The sequence below is a fragment of the Canis lupus genome, chromosome 2, assembly GCF_048164855.1.
Source record: "Canis lupus baileyi chromosome 2, mCanLup2.hap1, whole genome shotgun sequence".
NCBI lineage: Eukaryota > Metazoa > Chordata > Mammalia > Carnivora > Canidae > Canis > Canis lupus.
In genome coordinates, this window is record NC_132839.1 from 55,570,406 (window position 1) to 55,592,820 (window position 22,415).

At 49.6% G+C, this 22,415-nt stretch overlaps 1 protein-coding gene across 1 annotated transcript in view; it reads left to right on the plus strand.

Annotated features, from left to right (window-relative positions):
• Nucleotides 1-20,670, plus strand: part of ALPK3 (alpha kinase 3) — a 54,323-nt gene extending 33,653 nt beyond the window's left edge. Inside the window, exons 6-14 of the mRNA XM_072800896.1 lie at nucleotides 2,960-5,066; nucleotides 6,632-6,779; nucleotides 7,182-7,309; nucleotides 7,443-7,478; nucleotides 9,639-9,919; nucleotides 10,690-10,778; nucleotides 11,583-11,806; nucleotides 14,067-14,115; nucleotides 15,089-20,670. Coding sequence (XP_072656997.1) covers nucleotides 2,960-5,066; nucleotides 6,632-6,779; nucleotides 7,182-7,309; nucleotides 7,443-7,478; nucleotides 9,639-9,919; nucleotides 10,690-10,778; nucleotides 11,583-11,806; nucleotides 14,067-14,115; nucleotides 15,089-15,434 — 3,408 coding nt within the window. The 3' untranslated portion in view covers nucleotides 15,435-20,670. The remainder of the gene's footprint in view (nucleotides 1-2,959; nucleotides 5,067-6,631; nucleotides 6,780-7,181; nucleotides 7,310-7,442; nucleotides 7,479-9,638; nucleotides 9,920-10,689; nucleotides 10,779-11,582; nucleotides 11,807-14,066; nucleotides 14,116-15,088) is intronic.
• The last annotated feature ends 1,745 nt before the right edge of the window (nucleotides 20,671-22,415 follow it).

The following is a 22,415-nucleotide window of genomic DNA, read 5'->3' on the forward strand; positions in this document are numbered from 1 at the left end:
TTTGAGCTGCACGTTGGGTGTTGAGATGACTTAAAAATAACATCTTAAAAAAGGCAAAAAAATCTCTGTTCTTATGAGTCTTGTGCAAAATCAGCATTTTCCTTGTCGACTTATAGATTTCACGCCCATGTTAATGCTTCCTAATCCTAGAGTACCAGGAGTTAACAGAAGTGTTCTATTATATTTTTAATTGTTGTTTGTTGGCTCCAAGGGGTTTTTGTCTGTTAGAGTATCTTACTGGTTGTCAGAGATGTTGGAGAAGCATTTTTACTAAATTCTTTGACCAGTCAGGCTTTTATTTGATGGCTTCTGAGCATCACCACACTTTTATTTTTCCCATATTTGAATAAATGGCATCATTCATTTAAAACTCCATATTCAGTAACTTTAAATTCTGTACTTAATTAAAATGTAGCTTAATTATATATATTTTAAGGTCTTTCTTTATATGATGTGTTTCCTTTGGTTTTGTGTGTGGTTCTTCTGATAACTGGAAATATTTGTATGTGGTAATTTATAATATATGTTTATGTTTCATATGATACCATTAAGTATTTCCTCTGTTCAATGTCTTAATTTTTTATGATGAGCTATGATACAGTGTTTCCACTACCCCTTTCCCCCTGTCATTTTCTATCTCATATTAGCTCCATATTTTATTTCTAGGTGATAATCTCTGTGTAGTTCAATATCCTGTATTTCTATTACCTGGTTTTTCAGTTTTGAGTAAATCTTTGATTCCTGGCTTGCATAGGTGATACAGTCAAGGAATTTAGACCACTTGCCACCTTCTACCTCCTTCCCCTTTTGTATGAGTTGTATCATTTCTGCCTGGTCAGTACATAGGACACTGACATTTTTGCTCTGCTACCCTAAACCCCTTTGATTCTAGTCTTCTTTTAAAAAATATTGTATTTATTTATTCATGAGAGATACAGAGAGAGAGAGGCAGGGACACAGGCAGAGGGAGAAGCAGGCTCCATGCAGGGAGCCCGATGCAGAACTCGATCCCAGGACTCCAGGATCACGCCCTGAGTCGAAGGCAGATGCCCAACCGCTGAGCCACCTAGGCATCTCATGATTCTAGTCTTGATTATATAATTAATACATATTTAATGCTTGGCATGAATTTTGCTGTGGTTTCCCTAATCATCTTTTTGGTTGACCATAGTATGTTCTCCAGTAGTTTCCTCAAGCAGGGCTCATGGGAATGATATTCCCTAAGTTATTGTAAGTTCAGAAACAGTGTTCCTAGTTTAGAGATTTTCAGGAAGTTTCTTTTTCTTTTTTAAATTTATTCATGACAGACAGAGAGAGAGGCAGAGACACAAGGAGAGGAAGAAGCAGGCTCCCTGCGGGGAGCCTGATGCAGGACTCTATCCCGGGACCCCAGGATCACAATTTGAGCTGAAGGCAGACACTCAACCACTTAGCCACCCAGGTGCCCCCAGGAAGTTTCTTCAGTAGCATATGCTTGCTAGTGTTTTCTGAGATATGCTGCCCATGGGCTGATGCACTCTCCTCTGCCTGCATCTGCTGGATGTCCACCTTAAATGTCTTCAGTGTGATTTCCACCTGACTCTCCATGATCCCATAGCTCTTGTAAGATGTTGACTTGGGTCATCACACTGGGATGAATCCTGCATCTACAGTAACTGTGTTTGGCGGCCGTGTTCTGACACCTGCCAAGCTGTTTCACTGTTTTTCTCTTCCCCATAGCTTTTAATCCTGAGCAGCTCCCCAGGGCTCAGCTATCTGCTTGTGACAGCCTGTTTGTTTTTTCTTTTACTTTTTTTTTTTTTTTTTGAGACTGTAGGTTTTCTGTGCCTCCAGTTTCATTCATAATGAAGTTTGCCTTTTTTTATTCTTGTTTACTTTGTTGGTTTTGTTTATGTTCAGGAGAAAAAGAGGCAGCTTGCTATCTTGTGCCACTGTGTTTAGACTGGAAGTCCTTTTCATTATGTTTGATTGGGTGGCATCTAGTGTAACAGCAGAGAGCCTAGGATTTGAAGCTAGACACACGTGGCTTCTGAGCTAACCTATACCACTTACTGTGTGACAGTGGATGATCACATTTCTCTTTTGACCACATCAGTGTGTTCTTATCTTTAAGATTACTTAAAAATTTTTTAAAAAATATTTTTGTTTTAACATAATCTCTACACCCAATGGGGGACTTGAAGTCACAACCCCAAGATCAAGAGTTGCACACTCTACTGGCTGTGCCAGCCAGGTGCCCTGGTATTCTTATCTCTAAAATGCAGAGAATGCTCACAACTATTTCATATTGTGAGGTTTAAGTGAGGCAGTGTATGTATGATAAATAGGGGCCTAGCATAGAGCTTCGCAAATTAATGTGTATTCAAAAGGGTGACAGTGTAATGTTTCATTGATTTTTCCAGCACAGGTGGAATTACTAATTACTTTAACCTTCTCCATTTGGATGGGAAAACATTACTACCACTCACTCAATGTTAATGGTGGATGCTATCATGGAGGCCATTTTCAGGAGGCTCTTTGGCTCTCTCCCATTTCACCCATAATTCTATCTGGTGGTAGTTAGAGCCATAAAAAAGGGGGGAGGGAACAGATCTATTGCTCAGAAGCCCTGGAGAGAGGACACCTTCCTCTAAATGGCAGGGGTAAAGGGTGGGATGACACATGAGCAGAATCTTTCAGGAAAGGTAGGTTTTCTTCAGGGAGAGGTGAGAGGGCTAGAGCTAGACCTGGATTCTGGATGTTCCTTCATCTAGACTGTGGGACCAGGGATTGGGATGGGTGGGCTTGGGATTTTGTCACATGTCCTTTGCCTCCCAACCCCTGGCAGGCCTGGAAAACCTGGTGGCAGGATTCCCGTCAGGGCACTTCTGCATGAGGTCAGAGGCGCCTGGGATGCCAGGTTGAAAGAGATCCTAAGGTACATGTAGCCAAGTTCTTGCTTTTGTTCATATGTTCTCAGGTCCTGGAATCCCAGGCAACCCTGGCTTCTACTGTGTTGGCCAGCAACAGTGCTGATACGGTCTCTGCTGGATGCAGCAACTCCAGAGGCCAGGGTGTCATTGAGCCCATGGACACAGACACCCAGGAAGATCGGAGGACATCTGCTGACCAGAAACCTGGAGGCAACAAGAATACAGAGGCAGATGGGAAGACGCAGGTGGATAGGAGGACCCAGGGAGGCAGGACACAAACAACACAGAGGACACAGGTGGATAGGAAGACACAGGTGGACATTGTGCCCAAAGAAAGTGAGAGTCCAGCATCAGCTAGGAGTCCCCAGGAGAATGTGGTGGCACAGGGAAGGGCAGTGACACAGGCAGAAAGGACACAGACAGATGAGAGGATGCAGGAAGATGGAAGGATCCAGGAAGACAGAGGGACACGGTCAGAGGGGAGCATAGCCACAAAAGGTCAGTCAGAGAAGGGATCCATGGCCAGCCTCAGCCCACAGTCCAGAGTCCCTGAACGGCTACCTGCAGAGGGTCCTCAGTCTCCTCAGACTATTGAGTGTTTTGAGCAGACCTCAGAAGGGTCCTCTGTCCCAGAAGAATCTGGTTTTGTGCTCACATCTGAGGAGGCAGCAGCGCCAGTTCCCGGGAGCCCTCTGACAGCTATGCTGGATGCCCCGGCTGGTGGCCCCACACCCCCGGGACCCCAGCCTCCCCGTCGTGGTTCAGGGCAGCAGGGAGGGGCAAGATCCCGAGGGTCTGAGTGGTCCGGTCTGGTCGAGAACAAGCCAGAGGATGGCCTGATCCCATGCCCCAAGGAGGAGCAGCTGGGGGCAGTGCTGTCCATGGATCTGGGTGGCTGTCCCCCAGCCAGCTGGAGCCCCGAGGGGCCCATCCTGCCCTTGCCCCCTGGGCCGGGCCTGCCCAAGAGCTCCAGGGAGGCACTGCCCAGCTCTCCGCCCTCTCAGCACATGAGTGCTGCCACTTTCCTGCCCTCTGGGGACCAGGCCGTTCTGAGGTCAGTGCCCCCACCGCACCTGGGGCCAGGGACCCCTACCCAGAGTCACCTATCAGCAACCACAGCAGGTGATGGTGAGGGGGCCTGCGCCCAGGGCCCGGATGTGGAGGGGAGACCCCCAGGCCCCCGGAGCTGTGACCCTGGCCTCATAGACTCCCTGAAGAACTACCTGCTTCTGCTGCTGAAGCTCTCCAGCACAGAGACAGGGGGTGGAGGGGCAGAGTCCCAGGAGCGAGCTGCCCCAGGGGCCCCGGGGCCCTCACCCACCTTGGTCCCCAATGTGGAAGTGGCTGGTCTGAGTCCCCGGACATCCCGGCGCATCCTGGAGCGTGTGGAGAACAACCATCTGGTGCAGAGTGCACAGAGCCTCCTGCTGAGCCCCTGCACTTCCCGCCGCCTCACCGGCCTCCTGGATCGTGAGGTGCAGGCTGGCCGCCAGGCCCTGGCTGCAGCCCGGGGCCCTGGGCCCTGCACCCTCACCGTCCCTGCCATTGTGGTGGGCGAAGAGGAGGGCTCTGGGCTGGCCTCGGGAGGATCCAGTGAGGGTGAGGCTGAGGCTGAGGCGTCCCCCGAGGGGCCTGGGTTCCCAGGGATATCCCAGGAGGGCAGTGTGGGTGGGCCACTGGGGGAGGCAGGTGGACAGACAGCCTCTGGTCAGGGACCAGTCTCGGCAGACAGGAGGGCCCAGGACTCCTTCCAACAGGAGGAGGCCCCGGGGGAGGCTCTGATAGGCCTGCCAGCAGCAACCCCTGAGGAGCTAGCTCTGGGAGCCCGGAGGAAGAGATTTCTACCCAAGGTCAGAGCAGCGGGCGACGGGGAGGCGGCCAAGGCTGAAGAAAGGGAGAGCCCCACTGTCTCCCCTCGGGGGCCCAGGAAGGGCCTTGCACCCGGGTCCCCGGGGACTCCTGGGCGGGAGAAACGCTCCCCGACTCAGGGCAGAAAGGCAGGGATGCTGGAGGTGCCCCGGGCGGAGGAGGAACCGGCAGCAGGAGACCTGGGCTCAAGTCCCAAGGCCGGCAGTGTGGACGCAGAGCTGGCCGCAGATGAGGGCAAGCAGGACACTCCCGCCAAACCCAGGAAAGCCAAAGACTTGCTAAAAGGTGAGCCACAGGGAAGGCGGGGAGGGCAGGGAGGGCTTCCCAGGAGAGGGCTGCCTGGAAGAGCACCTCCTGCAGGCATTCCTGTGTGAGGATCCCACGGACTGTGGCATCAGAGGGCCTGGTCCCCTTCTGGGCTCTGCCTCTGGGGGTTGGGAATAGTACACCCGTGTACCAGTGAGAGTGAAGTGGAACGGAGGACATCAGGCCCTTAGTGCGGCGCTGGCTTCCATAGTGTCCCATAGTGTCCTAGGGCTGGCGCCACCAACTCTTCCGTCACTCCACACAGACCTGTCCCCCAAGGAGACAGCAGCAGGGTCAGATTCAGACACAGGTTCTTGAAGTTAGGGTCTAGAACCCAAACTGAGGTTCTCCCTCCTTTCTCCCCCCACCCCTGCCCCTCTTTTATGCCATAAGAGCCTTGTATTTTATTTGAGGAAAAGCTTTAGGTTTGTTGTTTCTTTCTTTCTTTCTTTTTCTTTCTTTCTTTCTTTCTTTCTTTCTTTCTTTCTTTCTTTCTTTCTTTCTCTTTCTTTCTTTCTTTCTTTCTTTCTTTCTTTTTCTTTCTTTCTTTCTTTCTTTCTTTTTTTTTCTTTCTTTTTTTTTTAAGATTTTATTTATTTATTCATGAGAGACACAGGGAGAGAGGCAGAGACACAGGCAGAGGGAGAAGCAGGCTCCATGCAGGGAGCCCAATGTGGGACTCGAACCCAGGACCCTGGGATCACACCCTGAGCCAAGGGCAGATGCTCAACCACTGAGCCACCCAGGCGACCTGAACTCAGTTCTTTTAATAGATGTGAGGCCATTCATGTTATTTGTTTCTTCTTGAGTGGGCTTTCCGAGCCAGCAGCATCCAGTGAATTCTCCCTTTTCATCTGTAAAACAAATGTGGAGGGTATTATTTACCAGAGTGTCCTCCGTGATACATTTAATATCTGAAAGTTCTGCCCTGAGCTTAGGAATTTCTGATTCTAGTCATTTGTATTGTTTCTTCTTCCTATGTATGCATTTAATCTCTCATAAATTTTGTTTTAAAACTTTTTTGAGTATACTTGTAATATAATGTATAATAATGTAATATAAAGTGTATATATAATACAAAGTGCATACATATATATGTAGATAGATGATAGATAGATAGATAGATAGATAGATAGATAGATAGATAGATACTAGGGTGTAATATAATGTAACACAATGTTACATTAGTTCCAGGTGTACCCTGAAGTGTTTCAACAAGTATATACATTATGCTGTGCTCCCCACAAGTGCACCTGCCCTCTCTTAGCTGCCCTCTGTGTCTTTGGCTCTGAAGCTCTCCCAGGTCCCAGTGGGGGCACAAGGGTGGGGTCTTTCCAGCTAGGGTGTGTGCTTTGGAGTCTGAGCAAATGCCTCAGAGATACAGGGGGGCTGCAGCAGGGGGCCAGGAAGCAGTGGGTTTGTGCAGAGGCTTGAATCCTCTTTCCTCTCAGCCAAGAACACCCAGGGAAGCAGGGGTGGGGACAGGGAGGGCACAAGGTAGTGGGGAGGTGACTTGCTCCTCTTAACCAGGCCCCTGCTCTCAGCCCCACAGGTGATCCGGAAGATTCGGGTAGAGCAGTTTCCTGATGCCTCGGGCAGCCTGAAGCTCTGGTGCCAGTTTTTCAACATTCTTAGTGATTCAGTCTTGACTTGGGCCAAGGATCAGCACCCAGTGGGCGAGGTGGGCAGGAGGTAAGCCGGCTGGATACCACCTGCACCTGCCCTTGGTTGCCTAATGACAGCAATAATAATGTGGGGCATAGTCCTCCCACTTTGGATCTATGGCCTCATGTAATGCTCACAGTAATCCTATGAGGGACATTCTAGTATTTCCTTAGTAGAGAGGAGAAAGTTGAAGCTCAGAGGTATTAAATCACTTGCCAGAGTCACACTGCTAGTGAGTGTCAGGACAGCAAACCAGGCCTGTGTGATCTAGGACCAGCTCTTGACCACAGTACATCTCACCACCTGCCCAAGCTCCTAGGGGTCCACAGCAGCCTCTGAAAGAAGGGTGTGATGATCCTCAGGACCACAGTCTGGCCCTGGGCTGTGCATGGCAATGGCCCTCACGGAGAGGGTCTCTCTTCTCTGCAGTGCAGGGGACGAGGGGCCGGCGGCCTTGGCCATCGTGCAGGCATCCCCTGTAGACTGTGGCATGTATCGATGCACCATCCACAATGAGCACGGCTCCGCCTCTACTGACTTTTGCCTCAGCCCTGAGGGTGAGTGTGCTCCCCCCACCCCCAGGCGCTCTGCCCAGCCCGGCTCCTGAGGGAGGGCAGTGGTCATCTCTGCAGAGATGGTGCTCTTTCCAGGCAGGCCAGCCTGAGAGCAGCTGCTTCTTTTTCTCCACAGTTTTGTCAGGATTTATCTCCAGAGAAGAAGGTGAAGGTATGATGCCCCTCTGGGGGAAGAACGGGTGGGCCTTCATCCCTATTCCTGCCATCTTAGGGATGGACCTACTTTAAGGACGTGGGATCCATTGCAAATGCCCTGTTTACCTCCACACCCAGCTACATTTTGCCTCCTAGTTTAGGGTTGGGCTTGGGATGGAGGATGGGGAGGACTGCTATTGCGGAAGATTGTGGGGAAACAAGTGGCCAAGAGGTCCCTCCATAAGAAGTTAACTGAGCCTTGTGTCCCTGGCCTGTGTCGGAGAGCCCTTGGTCAAGGGCAGGACTGGCCACTAGAGCACACCCTATCCTGCCAGCTCCCCTCAGAGTCTCTCACAGGGCTCTGTGGGTTCCTGCATCAGATTCACACAGCAAGCTTGCTAAAAATGCAGTTTCTCGGGCCCCGCTATAGATATCCTCAATCACAACATCTGGGGAAGGACCCAGAACAACTGCATTTGCAGTAGGCTCTCTGGTGATTGTGATATTCCCAAATCGTAAGGTATTTCCCAAACATTACAGGAAGAGCCTGTGCTGCTTCTGTAGGAAACACACTAAGGATTAGGACTGTGAAGGCAGCTGGTGATAGATTTTTAGAGCTTCACTGCCAACTAATGCATTTGTTCATCCATTCATTCATTTGCTCATTCAATCACTCCCTGTCCTTCAACAAGTGTCTCTTATTCAGTTGTCAAATGTAATTGGTATCAAATAGAACCTCACATCTAAACACTGAGTAGTAGATCTGTAATCCGCTCAAACATCCAGTCGCCCTCCCCCCCACTGTCTGGTAAGGGTTGGTTTACTTGGATTAGGAACCACTCATTGCTTTGGGCTGATTGATCTCAAGTCTCTCTAATATGTAACTCTTCCTGGTCATTGTTTATCCTTTTTATTTGTTGAAGTCGCTTGATATGTAGAATTTCTTACACTCTAGATTTTGTTGATTTAGCTCCATTTAGCATGTTCTTCTACTCATGTGCTTCCCTTAAGCTGGTAATTAGATGGAGAGGCTTGGTTAGATTTAGGTGCAATACTAGAGGGTAGGGTGGGCGAGAAATTCACAGGTTTGCTATGTCTTCCCTTTAGCATCCTATTTGGGGGCACCTGATGTCTGATTAGTAATGTTAAGAGTGGTCCCTGCATTCATTCAGTTGTTTTCCGCCCAATCTATCCTTTGGAAAAGTTTAAAAACTGTATCCGATACCTGTTACCTAGGGATTTTAGCAGCTACCAGTTGTTGCCTAAATCCATGATTTCATTAGAGTTCACAACCAGAGCATTTTGATTTTGTCATTTCTTCATCAGTTGAATTTCTTCTGTAGAGAAGAAGTGGTCATTTCTTCTTGAGTTGGTCCCTAGCATCTTCTAAAGGTCACCAGTGAGGTTTGGGGTTTTTGTTTTTGTTTCTGTTTTGGGAGGGAGGAGTGAGTTTTTTCCAACTACAATTATGAATGTAATTTTTAAAACATATTTTGTATGTTCACCATATTATTTTGGTCCGTGAGACTGTCTGATTTTGGCCACTGGAAGCCCCTTCAGAAGGTTGGCTCCTGCGTCCTTCTGACAAGCCTCTGGGCATATTTGTAGCTTCTTTGCTTTCTGCTCAGACACAATGTTTCCAGTCCATGGAATACACTTCCTGCCCCAGACTTGGAATCAGCTGTTTCTTTAGGGAGCTCCAGGTCCTTTTAGAGGGGCATGGTTTTTAGGGATCACAGTCTGAGCACTAGAGTAGCTCCCTGCTACTAGATTGGTCCTGCAGACTTCTTTGTTTCAGTCAAATATGTTGGTTGAGATAGACATTTATTCATTTGATTAAAACACCTAATTCTGAAGCAAAGTGATTCTGGCGTCGTGTACTTATTGCTGCTTCCACAGAAAAGCCCTGGCTTGCATAGATACTATGTCTGTGCTGTGTGGTGGGCACACTCAGGCACTGTTAAACACCAGGGCCTATGTCAGACTTGGTTCTATCCTGGAGAGCTCATTGGCTGGTTTGGGACCCGCGGTGTACATCTACCCAAAAAGCAGCCCTGGACAGAGAATGAGCTCACTAGAGTGATGGGTGGGAGACCACTCCACTCTTCTGCCCAACAGACCCACCTAGTAGGGCAGGAACTTCTGGTTTTCCATGTCTTTTCCTGTTCCATTTCAGTTGGAGAGGAGATTGAGATGACACCCATGGTGTTTGCTAAGGGTCTGGCTGACTCTGGCTGCTGGGGGGACAAGCTCTTTGGGCGCCTGGTGAGCGAGGAGCTACGAGGGGGTGGACATGGGTATGGCCTTCGGAAGGCCTCCCAGGCCAAGGTCATCTACGGGCTGGAGCCCATCTTCGAGTCAGGCCGCACATGCATCATCAAGGTGTCCAGCCTACTTGTGTTTGGGCCCAGCAGCGAGACCTCTCTCCTGGGCAGAAACTATGACGTCACCATTCAGGTACTGTGTCCCCTCCCCAGTCCCTCTTTCCACTCTGTCTCCTCCCCCCCTTCTGCAGTGTGGGTCCTCCACCTGGGAAGCCCGGTGTGGAGGCAGAGGTTGTCTGTGTCTACCTCATGAGGCTCCTGGAACTGTCTGTAGGAGAGCCTGGCTATGTCTTCGGGGCCATAGTTCTCAAAGCATATTTTTATAGCAGAAATCTTTCCTGTTGCCCTCACACGTATCTTGTGTGGAGCCTCTGTATGAAATAAAAGAAGAATGACTAGGTGGGGTGGATGGTCTGTGTTCCCCCTACTCGGTGTCTCCCTTGCTCCCCACGGTGGGTGTGGCCCCCAGGGCGCTGCCACCTGGGCTCCAGGAAACACAGTTTGGAAACTACTTTGAAAACAAGTCCAGGGATGCCTGGGTGGCTCAGTAATTGAGTGTCTGCCTTCGGCTCAGGTCATAATCCCAGGGTTCCGGGGTCTAGTCCCTCATCAGGCTCCCCACAGCAGAGCCTGCTTCTCCCTCTGCCTCTCTCTCTGTGTCTCTCATGAATAAATAAATAAAATCTTTAAAAAAACAAACAAAACAAGTCGAAAGCCTCTTGTTTTGCAAATGAGAAAACTCAGGTGCAGAGTAGGGAGCAGGGAAGGAGTGAACCCCACCTTTCCCAGACCTGGAATCCTCCTTGCAGTCCCCTGGCAGACTGCCCTCCCACTTAAAGCTGGACATGATGGAGAGCAGCGGAGCTTCCTTGCTGATCAGACTTGGTTCTCTTTAATCCACAGGGATGCAAGATCCAGAACATGAGTCGGGAATACTGCAAAATCTTTGCGGCTGAAGCCCAGGCGGCACCCGGCTTTGGGGAGGTGCCGGAGTAAGTGTGCAGAAAGGGGGACGTGTGCTGTGCAGACCTGTTGACTTAAGTTCGTCTGAGTTGACTGAGTCCTGCCAAGAACAGTGATCTCATGGTCTATCAGGGGCATCCTGAGTTAAGGCCATGTGTACATGTGCCCACGGCTTGGCTCAGTGGTCCCACAAAATCTAGACATAAAAACCTCCAGATAAACTGGCCACTTTAGAAAAGCCTCGGCACTCTGCAGGCTCCACCCCTAACTCCCCACGCCTGAACTCAGTGTTTGCAGCACAGCAGATTCTCAGGCTCTCTGAAGGTGATGGGGGAGGCTAAACTTCTAGGCCAACCAGCTAGGACTCTTCTCCAGCAGGACACTCTTCCCCAGTGTCTGTGTCAGTTTTTGTAGGAGTCAGTTATAAATTATAGTTGTTTCCATGTGGAGACCTGAGCTCTCAACTCTTGAACAAAGGGGTCTGGTTGGCACTAAGCATGGTCTGGCCAAATCCTCTCTAGTGTTCCTTTCTGTTTGGCACATACTGGTCTGGGCCCTTCACCCAAACGCAGGGTCCTGCTGGGGCTATAGCACCATTCAGTTCTCATCCCACTGACCTCAGAAAATGGACAGGACTCTGAAGCCAATGGCCTCCATTTCCTTTCCTGAGCTCAGAGGGGAGCTCACCTCCCTTTTTGTCCTTGGGTCTCAGAGCTGAGAATTCCATTCTTGGAACGGCCCTCCTTTCCAATCCAAGTGTGTAGAATTGAGATGGAGGGAGGGGCTCTCTGGGGCCGCACTTCCTGCTCACAGCTGAGTGGAACTGTGTTTAGGATCCTCCCACTGTATCTCATCTACCGGCCTGCAAACAACATCCCCTATGCTACCCTGGAGGAGGACCTGGGCAAGCCCCTGCAGCCTTACTGTTCGCGGGAGTGGGGCTGCGCTGTGGCTCCGGAGGCATCTAGCAACTCCGAGGTCAGGCAGAAATGCCAGACCTTCCAGCACTGGCTGTACCTGTGGACAAATGGCAGCTTCCTAGTCACAGATTTGGCAGGTACGAGGGTGTGTGGGTGCGCAGGTACGTGTGCATGAGAGCAGGCTGAGGGAGCGGAGCCCGGGTGCTTGCTTGCTAGTCTCCGCCGAGCTCTTGTGTTTCCTCTCCTTTGCTTTTCCCAGGAACTTGGGCAGGTGGACCCGGCAGGTGCCATTAATATACACCGGCCTCACCAGCCTCGGCCAGAACGTAGTGGCATCTATAGGAGCACAATCTAGGCCCCAGTTAAAATTGAAAAGGAATTTATTTCAAAAAATATTACATGGGAGCTAATTAAACACCCACAACCAAAATCTTTTCAAAATCTCCCTTCCTTCCTTCCTTCCTTCCTGGCAGCTTTGCTCTGGACTTTGCTCCTTTTCATACTTCCCAGACTCTCCCTTCATCCTAGCTTACTGGCTTTACAGCCCCTTTTCCCTCCTCCCTTCCCCTTTCCTCTTCTTCCTCCTCTTCCTCCTCCCCCTCCCCCCAACCCTCCTCCTCCTCCTCCATTTTTGCTAGCTTTTTATTATGTAAACCAACTTAGTCTCTGTGACTTCTTATTTCTCTCTCTCCCATTCCTCAGATTTCCCCCCAACAAAGGCCAGCAAGCATGAAACTTCCTCCTTTCTCTGATTAGTCCTTCCCAGGCCTACTCTCTAACCAGAGCCGGGCAGGGTGGAGGAAAGGAGATTTTCTCTACAGTGGGAGGAGAGGAACTTTGGGACTATCAGACATTAATCTGGTCCCCAATGTGAATTAGTGAGAAAACCAAGGGCCAGAGATAGAGAACTGCTGTAAATGTGCTTTTCATTGGGGTGGACTGGGCAATAAATATGATATATATGACCCCATATATTAAGGGGAAGCTGGTAGCACTTTAAACCCATGTCATTCCTTCTGATTGTTGGCTCCATCCATCCAACATTTACCCAATATTGGGAAGGTAAAAAGGTGAATCAGGAATGCTCACTGTCCTCAAGAAGCTGTGAGAAGTGCACCAGTTTCTAGAATGAGAGGATAATGTGATGCAGTAGAAAGACCTGAGACTCAAAGAAGTTCGGCTTCAGTCTACATCTCCTGGCCTTCCAGCTGGTCTCTGTAAACTCAGGGAATTGGACAGGGCGATTCCCTGCATTTCTCTGAGCTCTGCACCCTCTTCTACCTGAGGGGTGACAGTATCATCCCTATGCCCAGACTGGCTGTGAGGACCCAGCAAGGCTGTGGCCGTGAGTGCCTCCTGCAAACTAAAATTCTGTGCAAACATAAGAGGCCACAGTTACTGGGTTACAGAGTGAAGGATGGCAACCCTGAGCAAGAGATGACAGGGATTAAGGTCTACTGCGTGATCACTGGGCCTCAGACACTGAGCACATCCTGTGATGCTCCCAGTCCCCCTGCAAGTCAGGTGGGCAGCGTTACCCTACTCTGAGAGCTAAGGACCAGAGGTGGTCCTCACAGCTCTAGCTCCAGAAGGGCTGGGCCAAAATCAGCCCAGGTGTGCCTGATCTCAAGCCCATGCATGCCCCCTTCTGTCATACACGGCACTGAGCCCTGATGGTGAAAGGCAGGTTCCAGAAGGATGTGACTGGACATTGTGGAAGTGGGGAGAAAGGGTCCCATTCTAATGCTGGGATGCTGGGATGCTGGGGTGGACCAGCCAGGGTGGAGAGGCTACTCTTCTGTGCCCATTTTGCCAGGCTCTGTTCTCCCAACACCTTCCCCTAGTCTCGGCTTCTTGGGGTGCGCACCTGCTGCCTGTGTGAGCATGTGGAAGCCAGTCTTAAGTCTCTTTCTGTTGGTCCAGCCTGATTTATGTTTGCATTCCCACCTGCTCTCCCTTGTCTAGATAGGCCAGTCCTGGTAAGAGGAAGGAGCAAATGCTAGCTCAAAGCCAGAGGCCAGTCCAGTCCATGGCCTAATGTCATCTAGCAGAGGCAGGATTGCCCAGCTGGGAGAGTTTAGGATCTAGCAGTAAGAACAACTGAACTTTGACTCACTGTGACCACTGAACATAGTCAGTGCTCAGTTAGCAAATGAATGAATCAATGTGACTGTGCTCGCCCCTTACCTCTGAGCCTGTCTCCTTGCCTGCAAAAATGGGTTATTATTACTACTAACAACACAGAGATGCCTGCACTGCCTGTGAGCCAGGTTGGAAGTAACCACGTGCTCTGAACCCTACCTGACAAGCTCCCATCTAGCGATATACCTGTTTTGGAGAGGCGGGGCCCTGAAGCTGGCCTGGGCCGCCTCAGCTTCCAGCTTTGTCTCTTTCCAGGGGTTGATTGGAAGATGACGGATGTGCAGATTGCTACCAAACTGCGAGGGTGAGTGGCTCTCAGGGACAGGGGCCCTCTGAGAATCTTCTTGGGTTGTCCAAGTTCTTCTGGTTCTCCATCCCTAAGGTATTGGGCCTGTTGCCAGATGGTCCCAGTTGCATTGGTGGCCATTTAGCCACGTCCTGGGGGGCCACTGACCCCCATCCACTGTGCCCCTGACCCCAGGTCTGGACCAGCAATACTGACACCTCCACACAGGATCATTGCAACCCTGGACTCCTCTTCCTTCTTGCTTGAGAAGGAAACTCATCGTGATGCAGATGAGGAAGGGCCCTGGGAATAAAGTGGGGACGTGGAGGCTGCTCTAATTTATACTAACAAGGCAGATCATTCTCACACCAGTGAATGTGGACAAGATGAATTCCTGCATCACTGTGTAATGAGCCCTTAGTTTATTTTTTATTAATTTTTATTTTATTTTTTTTAAGATTTTATTTATTTATTCATGAGAGAGAGAGAGAGAGAGAGGCAGAGACACAGGAAGAGGGAGCAGTAGGCTCCCTGCAGGAGCCCAATGCGGGACTTGATCCGGGACCCTAGGATCATGCCCTGAGTCAAAGGCTCAACCACTGAGCCACCCAGACATCCCTATTTTTTATTTTTTAAAAGATTTTATATATTTATTTGATAGAGAGGTGGAGGGGAACAGCAGGCAGAGGGAGAGAGAGAAGCAGGCTCCCTGCTGAGCAGGGAGCCCAGTGTGGGGCTCAATTCCGGGATCCTGGGTTTATGACCTGAGCTGAAGGCACGTGCTTAACTGACTGAGCCCTCCAGTCGCCTGAGGCCACAGTTTAGAATTGAGGTTCGGGGTGCTGCCACCTGAGGTAGTGCCCAGCTGGACTCCCCAGCACCCCCGAAAGGGTAGGGCATGACACCCTGGCCATGACCACCCCACAGTAGGCCCCCTGAGGACTCTCCCTCTGGGCGGGACTCCTGCTCAGCTCTCACTGTTTGGCTGCAGGTACCAGGGCCTCAAGGAGAGCTGCTTCCCTGACCTGCTGGACCAGTTTGCCTCTTCCCACCAGTGCAACACCTTCTGTGAGATGCTGGGGCTCAAGCCACTCAAGGGCCCTGAGGCTGCCCACCCTCAAGCCAAGGCCAAAGGCTCTAAGAGTCCATCTACTGGCAGGAAGGGTGGCCAGCTGAGTCCTCAGCCCCAGAAGAAAGGCCTCCCCAGTCCCCAGGGCACCCGGAAGAGTACTCCAAGCTCCAAGGCCACCCCTCAGGCCTCAGAGGCACTCGCCACCCAGTTATTGGGACAGCCTCCCACCCAAGAGGGTGGCCCCAAGGCCCAGGGCCTGCGGTAGCCCCCACGAGAGGCTGGGGGCCTCCACCCAGCAGCAGACCAACAAGCAGCTCGAAATGATGGAGACTTTCCTGATACTACAGAACTAACCAGAGAAGGTGCGCTGAGGAGGCGCCAACTTGGGGGCCTCTCTGAGTGGCCTCTTTTCAATCCACTCCTCATCAGATGGCTCTTGTGCATGGCACTGGGTGATCTTTCCTGGTGCCACTGTCAGCCGGGGCTCCCAGGGCCCAATCCATGTACCTGGCGGCCTAGGCCCTCCTTGAAGTTTACACTGGCCACTGCTGGAGGCTCCCCAAGTCCTCTGCATGAGCTCTGCACCCAGCCCCTCACCCTGCCAGACCCTGGGGGCACACAGGCCAGCATTTACCCTCTTTCCCTTTGCTCAGCCCTGATCTTTCCCTGTCCTCGGGGCTCCAGGCTTCTTGTGCTGTGTCTGGCCTGGTGACTCTCAGGGAGCCTTCTCTTTCCGGCTACTTGGCCTCACACATCCTGGCTTGTCCTGCAACTAACCTGTCACTGAGCCCAGATGGGGCTCAGGGCCCTTCCAGAGCCTGTCATGTCCTTGTGTGGTGGTCTTTGGTGACGTGTGTTCATACCTCCTTCCCCCAGCACGCAGGCACTCACTCACCTGCTTCCCATCTCCCGTCCCCCCAGCGAGCTGCCTTTCCTTTGCTGCTTCCCTGCTTATTCCCTTGCCCAGGCGCTTCCCTGGCTGGATTCTGTATCCTACCCACCAGTCCACCCCTCCCCTGCCTCTCTCCAGCTCTCTGCCCATGAGACAAGAGGTGGGTGAGGGTCATGTCAGCAGCTGTGGCCTGAGAGCAGATGTTGACTCTGAGGGACCTTGTGTGTCATAACAGAAGGAGGTACAGTCACAGTGAAGTTCACATCCCCTCCAGCCCACGGATGGGGGACTAGCGGAAGGCACAGGGGAGTTCTAGGAAGGATGCAGCCCACCCACGTGCTGGGGTGAGTGTGTCTCTGTGCCTGGGAATTAGGACCTGGCCCAGCCATTAGCTGTTGATCCTGGGGCTCCAGCTCTGGGGCTTCACCTATGGGCTCCCAAGGAACTGCTGTGCTCGGCCCAGCACCCTGGGTCCTTCCTGAGATCCTCCTTGAGGCCTGGGATGGGATGGGCCTGGTGCTAGCCTGCTCCCCTTGGAATGCAATAAAGGCAGCCACTGTACCCTGCTTGCCCTCCATTCATCTGGTGTGGTTGTAGATATATGGAGCCAGGGTCCCCCCTTCCCAGGCAGGTTCTCTGGGGGCATCCTCTAGCCCCTGGGCCCACCACAACAATAAATCCAGGCTTTGGCTCCTGGATGGACATTCAGTCTCAGCCTTTGTGGCCGCAGGTACACGGTCTGTGCTGCTTGTACAGTGGGGCTGATGGCCTATGTGCCTGCAGAAGGGATCTGGGGACTTAGGCCTTCAGAGAGGAAGACAAAGGAGGGAACCCAGGGAGGAAGAGCTGAGCTAGAGGCTCTGGAGAGATATCCAGTGTCTCTGGTTCTCTCCATTGCAGCAAGGCTGGCCCTGGGGACAGCCAGCGTGTGCCTCCTAGCTACTCACTGGCTGTTTCCTTCTTCCCATGCTGCAGAGGCTTCTCAACAACCTGTGTCACCCCCTGGGGCCTTTCCTTGCCTGACATTTATGCCCTTCCATTCTGACATTTCAGACTTCTCTACCTCCTCTTGTGCTCAGGTGACTCTCCCCCACTTTTTCTTCCTGCTCCCGTGTGCCCCCAACTCTCAGTCTGCATATCCAGACTGCCTTGGTGAACTGAGAGTTGGAATATTATCTGTTCATTCATCCATCTATTCGGCAGATATATACTGAGCACCTCCTTTATGCCAGACCCCGCGTTGACAGCTGTTGGAGGCAAAATTATATGAGGTAGTCTCAAAAGAGACTTCCTTCCCATTAGGTTTCTTGGGTTTTGAGCAACAGAAATGGACTCAGACCCACTTGAGCAAGGAGAAAAGGTTCGTGGGAAGGGTGTTGGGGCAGCTCCCAGAACCAAAGAAATAGCTGAATGATTGGCCTTGAGATGAGTGGGAGCCAGGGCAGATCCAGAGCTTGCCTCCAGGCAGGTCAACACCAACCAGCCACTGGTTCCAGTGGGACTCCCTTCACTCAAGATTCAAATTCCTGTCCTAGAGCTCAGGGAATCTTGGAGTGGGACAGAGGTGGTTTCCTAAAGGATGAAGATTCTTACCAGAAGAATGGAGGAGAGGAGGAGGGTGGAAAGGACTTGGTGGCAACAATGAAGATACACATACCACATGCTCTCTCTCTCTCTCTCTCTCACACACACACACACACACACACACACTGTTATTCCCACCTGATGTATTGCAACTCTCCCACCTACACTGAAAAGCAAATTCCTCTCTGCTTGGGAAGACCATTCAAGGTCATGTCCAATGACTAAGTCCAGGGGTAGTGACCAGGGCTACCATTCTCCAAAGTCCAGTGTCACTAGTGACACTCTTCCCTCTTCTATCACAATCCTATTGTGAAATTCTGCAACCTGTGAATTAAAATTAACTATATTCAACCACAATTCTTGAACCCAACAAGAAAGGAAGTATGGGTATAGGCTGGAGTCCATTTCCAGAACAGGTCACAAGGACTAGTGTTTATGACTAGGGACTTGTTGTCTGTTGGAGTGACCCCATGCTTCTGTCCTAAAGCCCAGCTCCTCAATGGCCCTGCCTAGGTGGTGGGTGTTTATTTACCACAGGACATGGAAGCACAGGAAGCACTCTTGGAATCCCCCAACTCTTGTCCCCCTTTCTATGCAACAGCAATCATATTTTCCCTGGATAGGGTTAATCATCCTGCCACTCCCATGTCCTTTTGCTGTGTGTTGCTCAGAGCTATGAGGAGCCTGAAGTAGCCAGGTGTGCCTCAGCTTCCAATTCACTTATTACCATGACATTTTGAAGATGTGTCTCCTTGGAGACTAAAACCTTTGTATCAGCCTGGTCCCCGGCCTTAGATGTGTGAAAGGCATTGAGATGTAGTGATAGCACACCCCACTCCAACGTGCACTCCAGCTGGTAAGGGCAAATGAGCACCATAAGATGTTTGCAGTTCAGAGCTTGTGCTACAGCCTGTGGCTCTGACCCAACCTGTCAAGGTGCTGTTTCTCAACTAACACCCTCACTGAGTTTTCAGCAAACCCTTGCACCATATTATGGAGCTGACTGCTCCTGGACTGTGGGGATCCTGGCAAGATGAGTGAATGCCATAGGCGTCAACACATTACTTTACTTTTGCTGTAGAGTGCATTCTTTGGTTGGATGCACTATGTGGGGATACCACAGTGATGTTTACAGCATATGATAAGTCCATGGATATTGATGGTGGGAGAGGCATGATGGGTAAGGAAAGCAAATCCAAATCTGGATGAAGGGCCATAGTGGTTAAGACAGATTCCTGCTCTCTTGAAGTGATAGGTGTAGGCTGAGGGGAACCTCAGCCACAGGGCAGGAGGAGGCAGCATGGAAGAATGAAGAACTCACACACATGGCCTGCCTGTGCCTTCAGAGGCCTACCCTGGAGCATCCCCTTGAAGATCTGGCAGATCATGGGGACTGGTAGGAGAACCATTTGTATTAAAGGTTCTTCCAACTGGAGTACCCTCACTTGCTCTAGGCTCAACCCAAAACTGGTGGCCTTCTAGGTCAGTCAGTATTGGGTTGGAACAAGATGCCTTAAAATTACATTTTTGCCTGGAATTGGGTCTTAGTGGTAAGGGATTCAAAATGTGGTAATTTGTTTTACATTATGGAGGAAATATTCTGACCTGATCAGACTCTTCAACCTCTAGGAACTTTATCAAGATCTTTTTTTTTTTTTTTTTTGCATTTTCACATGATTTATTTCCCACCTCTGACTCATATATGTCTTATCAAGGCATCTAGGGAAGGTGCTGACTCCAGGCTCTATAAGCATGATGCCATCAGTGTGAGGGAACACTGTGGTGGTAAGGGAGTGTAGTGTCCTGTGAGCCAGGTTGTGGCATAGAGCTGGACAGCTAAGACACTCTATACTGCTGCAGGTCAGGTGAAGATGAACTGTTTCTGAAGTTTTTTTTCTCATCAAAATAGAAGAAAAAAATGAGTTCACTAGATCAAAGCATTCATACCAAGTGTGAGGAGCTGGATGAATTTGCTTTAGCAAGGAGATCATCTCTGGAACAGCACCTGCAATTGGAGATATCACTTTTTAAAATAGCAATCCAGAGACCTGGTGTTTTGCACTGGCCAAGCTGAGCTGTGGTAGGAATCACCATGACTTCACTCTCAAGTCTTTGATGGTTACACTAATTTCTACATTCCCCCTAGAAATACGGTTCTACTTTTGATTTACCATTTTGATAGGAAGGGCACAGCCCTCCCTAATGGCTTGTGCTTGTCCTATCCTACTATGGTCCCTTCTATCCCACATTTCAGAGCGTCATTGTGGGAACGATGCCTCTTTCAAAATATATCCATTTCAGCTATTCACTCAAAATAATCCTTGGTTGGCCTTGAGATTCCACTGTGTCTACTGTGGTACAAATTTGATCTATTAATCATCCCCATTGGTTGGCAGATTGCATGCTTTTCTATTGTCCCCAGAAATTGGACTTAGCTTGGAGCCAGTATCCTACAGATCTCCTCTCCCCATGTTTGGATATTTTTCTTTTCCTTATATAATTCCCAGATAAACGGACATGGATCCCTTTGGGGAAGGCCAAGGAAGGTTCACCCTATATATTAAGTATTAAAATAAGGTTTCCTTTCAAAGACATTTGACTTTCTCTTTATCAAGGGTCTGGAAATTAGTGGGAGATGTTGACTCCACCTTGGCAGCTTGAGACAGACCTGATGCCCAACCAGAAGTCTTTAGTTATGGTTATAACTAGGTAATATCTTAGGGACTGTCTGGCCTTCTTCATTCCTGGGACCCAGTGATTAATTAGCCACAGCTAGAGGTCTGGTTTTCATGCCCATGACTATTTTAATGACTCCTCTACTCTGCTGCTGAGATCAGGTTGCTCATTTTCAGCAGCTCTTCCAACCAGCATTCCAGGCCTAGAGAGGAAAGCCAGCAGAGCCTCACCCATTTATTTCTCATGGCAAGGAGTGAGACCATCTTCTGGGTCCTGTCAGAGGACAGTGAGAGGGTGGAGGGACTGGATGCATGCAAGGGACCCAATAAAGCATTCTTTTCTCCTGAAATCTATGAGTTCCTGCTTTCTTGGATATTTGGTCTTTTTAATATAATTTAGCATGGGTCAACATTTGGTCTAGGTTTGTATTATTCACCCCCACTCACAATGATAAAAACTGTACCTAGCTGTTTGAGCTTCTGCATTAGATATAGACTCTCCGGTGAGCAAACATCAATAAATATCACTTGAAGCAATTATATTCCACCTATTTTGGTCAAACAGCCTTTAAAAAGTTTCTATAACTTTTCCCTATAGTTTTTAACAATGTGTATCAGCTAGTGCATACAGTTTCTTCCAAGTGTAACTCTTTTTCCTGGTCTGATTCTGCTCCTGAGCTATGTTGAGTATGGATTCTGGTTATTGGCAGCTCAACAGTGTTATGTGGGACAGGGTCTGTGTCTCAATTTTGTAACTTGATGCTGTCAGTATCCTTGAGCTGATAAAACTCAGGAAGGTTCTCTCATTTACTTATGAGAAAATGGGGTTTGGGCACCAAAACTCCACCTCACTAATTTTTAATGAGACATTTAACCATCCAGGAGACTAAAAAGCAAATTCTTCCCTTATCCTTCTAGAAGGAAAAATTCAAGGGAAACCAAATGACCAGAAGTTGTTTGGCAAGCTTAAAACAAGTGAAACAAACTTCAGTGCAAATCCAGCTTTCCTAGCCAGAGGAGTTGGAGCTTGTTGCTTAAATTCCCTGAGCTGAGCTGCCTCATTGTTGCTTAAATCCTTTTATTAGTACTTATAGACCGCTTATCATATGTGACAATTATATGTTCTAGGTACACAATAGTGAACAAAACAGACATAGATTCCTACCCCAAAGAGCTTACAGTCTAGTAGGGGGAATGAACATTAAACAAATACACCAATAAATGCATAATGGCAAATATATATGTTAAGTACCACAAAAGCAGAAGAATGGAAGAGAATACCAGCAGGACGTGGGACCCAGATTAGACTGGGGCTCTCAGGAGCCAATCTGAGGGCATTGATACTTGAGCTGAGATCTGAAGGGTGTTGGCCAGAGAAAGGGGAAGAGGAAGAGTGTACCAGGCAGAGGAAACAATCCATGCAAGGGTTCTGTGTCAGGTTGTAACAGAGGGACGGAATGAACGCTCATGTGCATAGTGCATGGTAAATAAGACTGTGGCATTGCAATACGAGGTTCAGAGATGCGCAGGGCTAGACCTTGGAAGGACGTTTGCACTGAACCCCAAGAGCAGTGGTGCATCAGTTAGGATCAGCTGTTACTGGAAAAAAATAATAGAGAAGGCCTCATATGACAATAGTGTTAAGGAGACAGGGTTATTTATTCCACAGGAAGAAGTCTGTAGGCATTAGGAAATCTGGACATGGCCCACTGAGGGCTGGCATGGCAGCTCTAGGATATTGTCAAAGCCAAGGCTCTTCTGGATCTCTGCTCTGCCCTGCTAACCCAAGTGGTAGGTAGCAACTGACCCCAAGTGCAATGTCAAGAATGGTAGTCTGCTTTATAAAACCACTGTCAAAAAACAGAGAGCTGAATCTTCACTGTATAGAGTCAACAGAGAATGCCAAAAGTTGAAAATAAAAAATAGTGTCTATATGTTTTTATCTATCAATCCTCTATCTATCCACCCACCCATCTATCCAGCCATTTATCTATCACTCATCTATTTTATTTATGGAGATTGCTACCAGAAGGGAATAACAAGAGGAGTCTGTCTGTAGATGGGGTAAGGGTGGGGCTGGTCTCTGGGTTTCCTG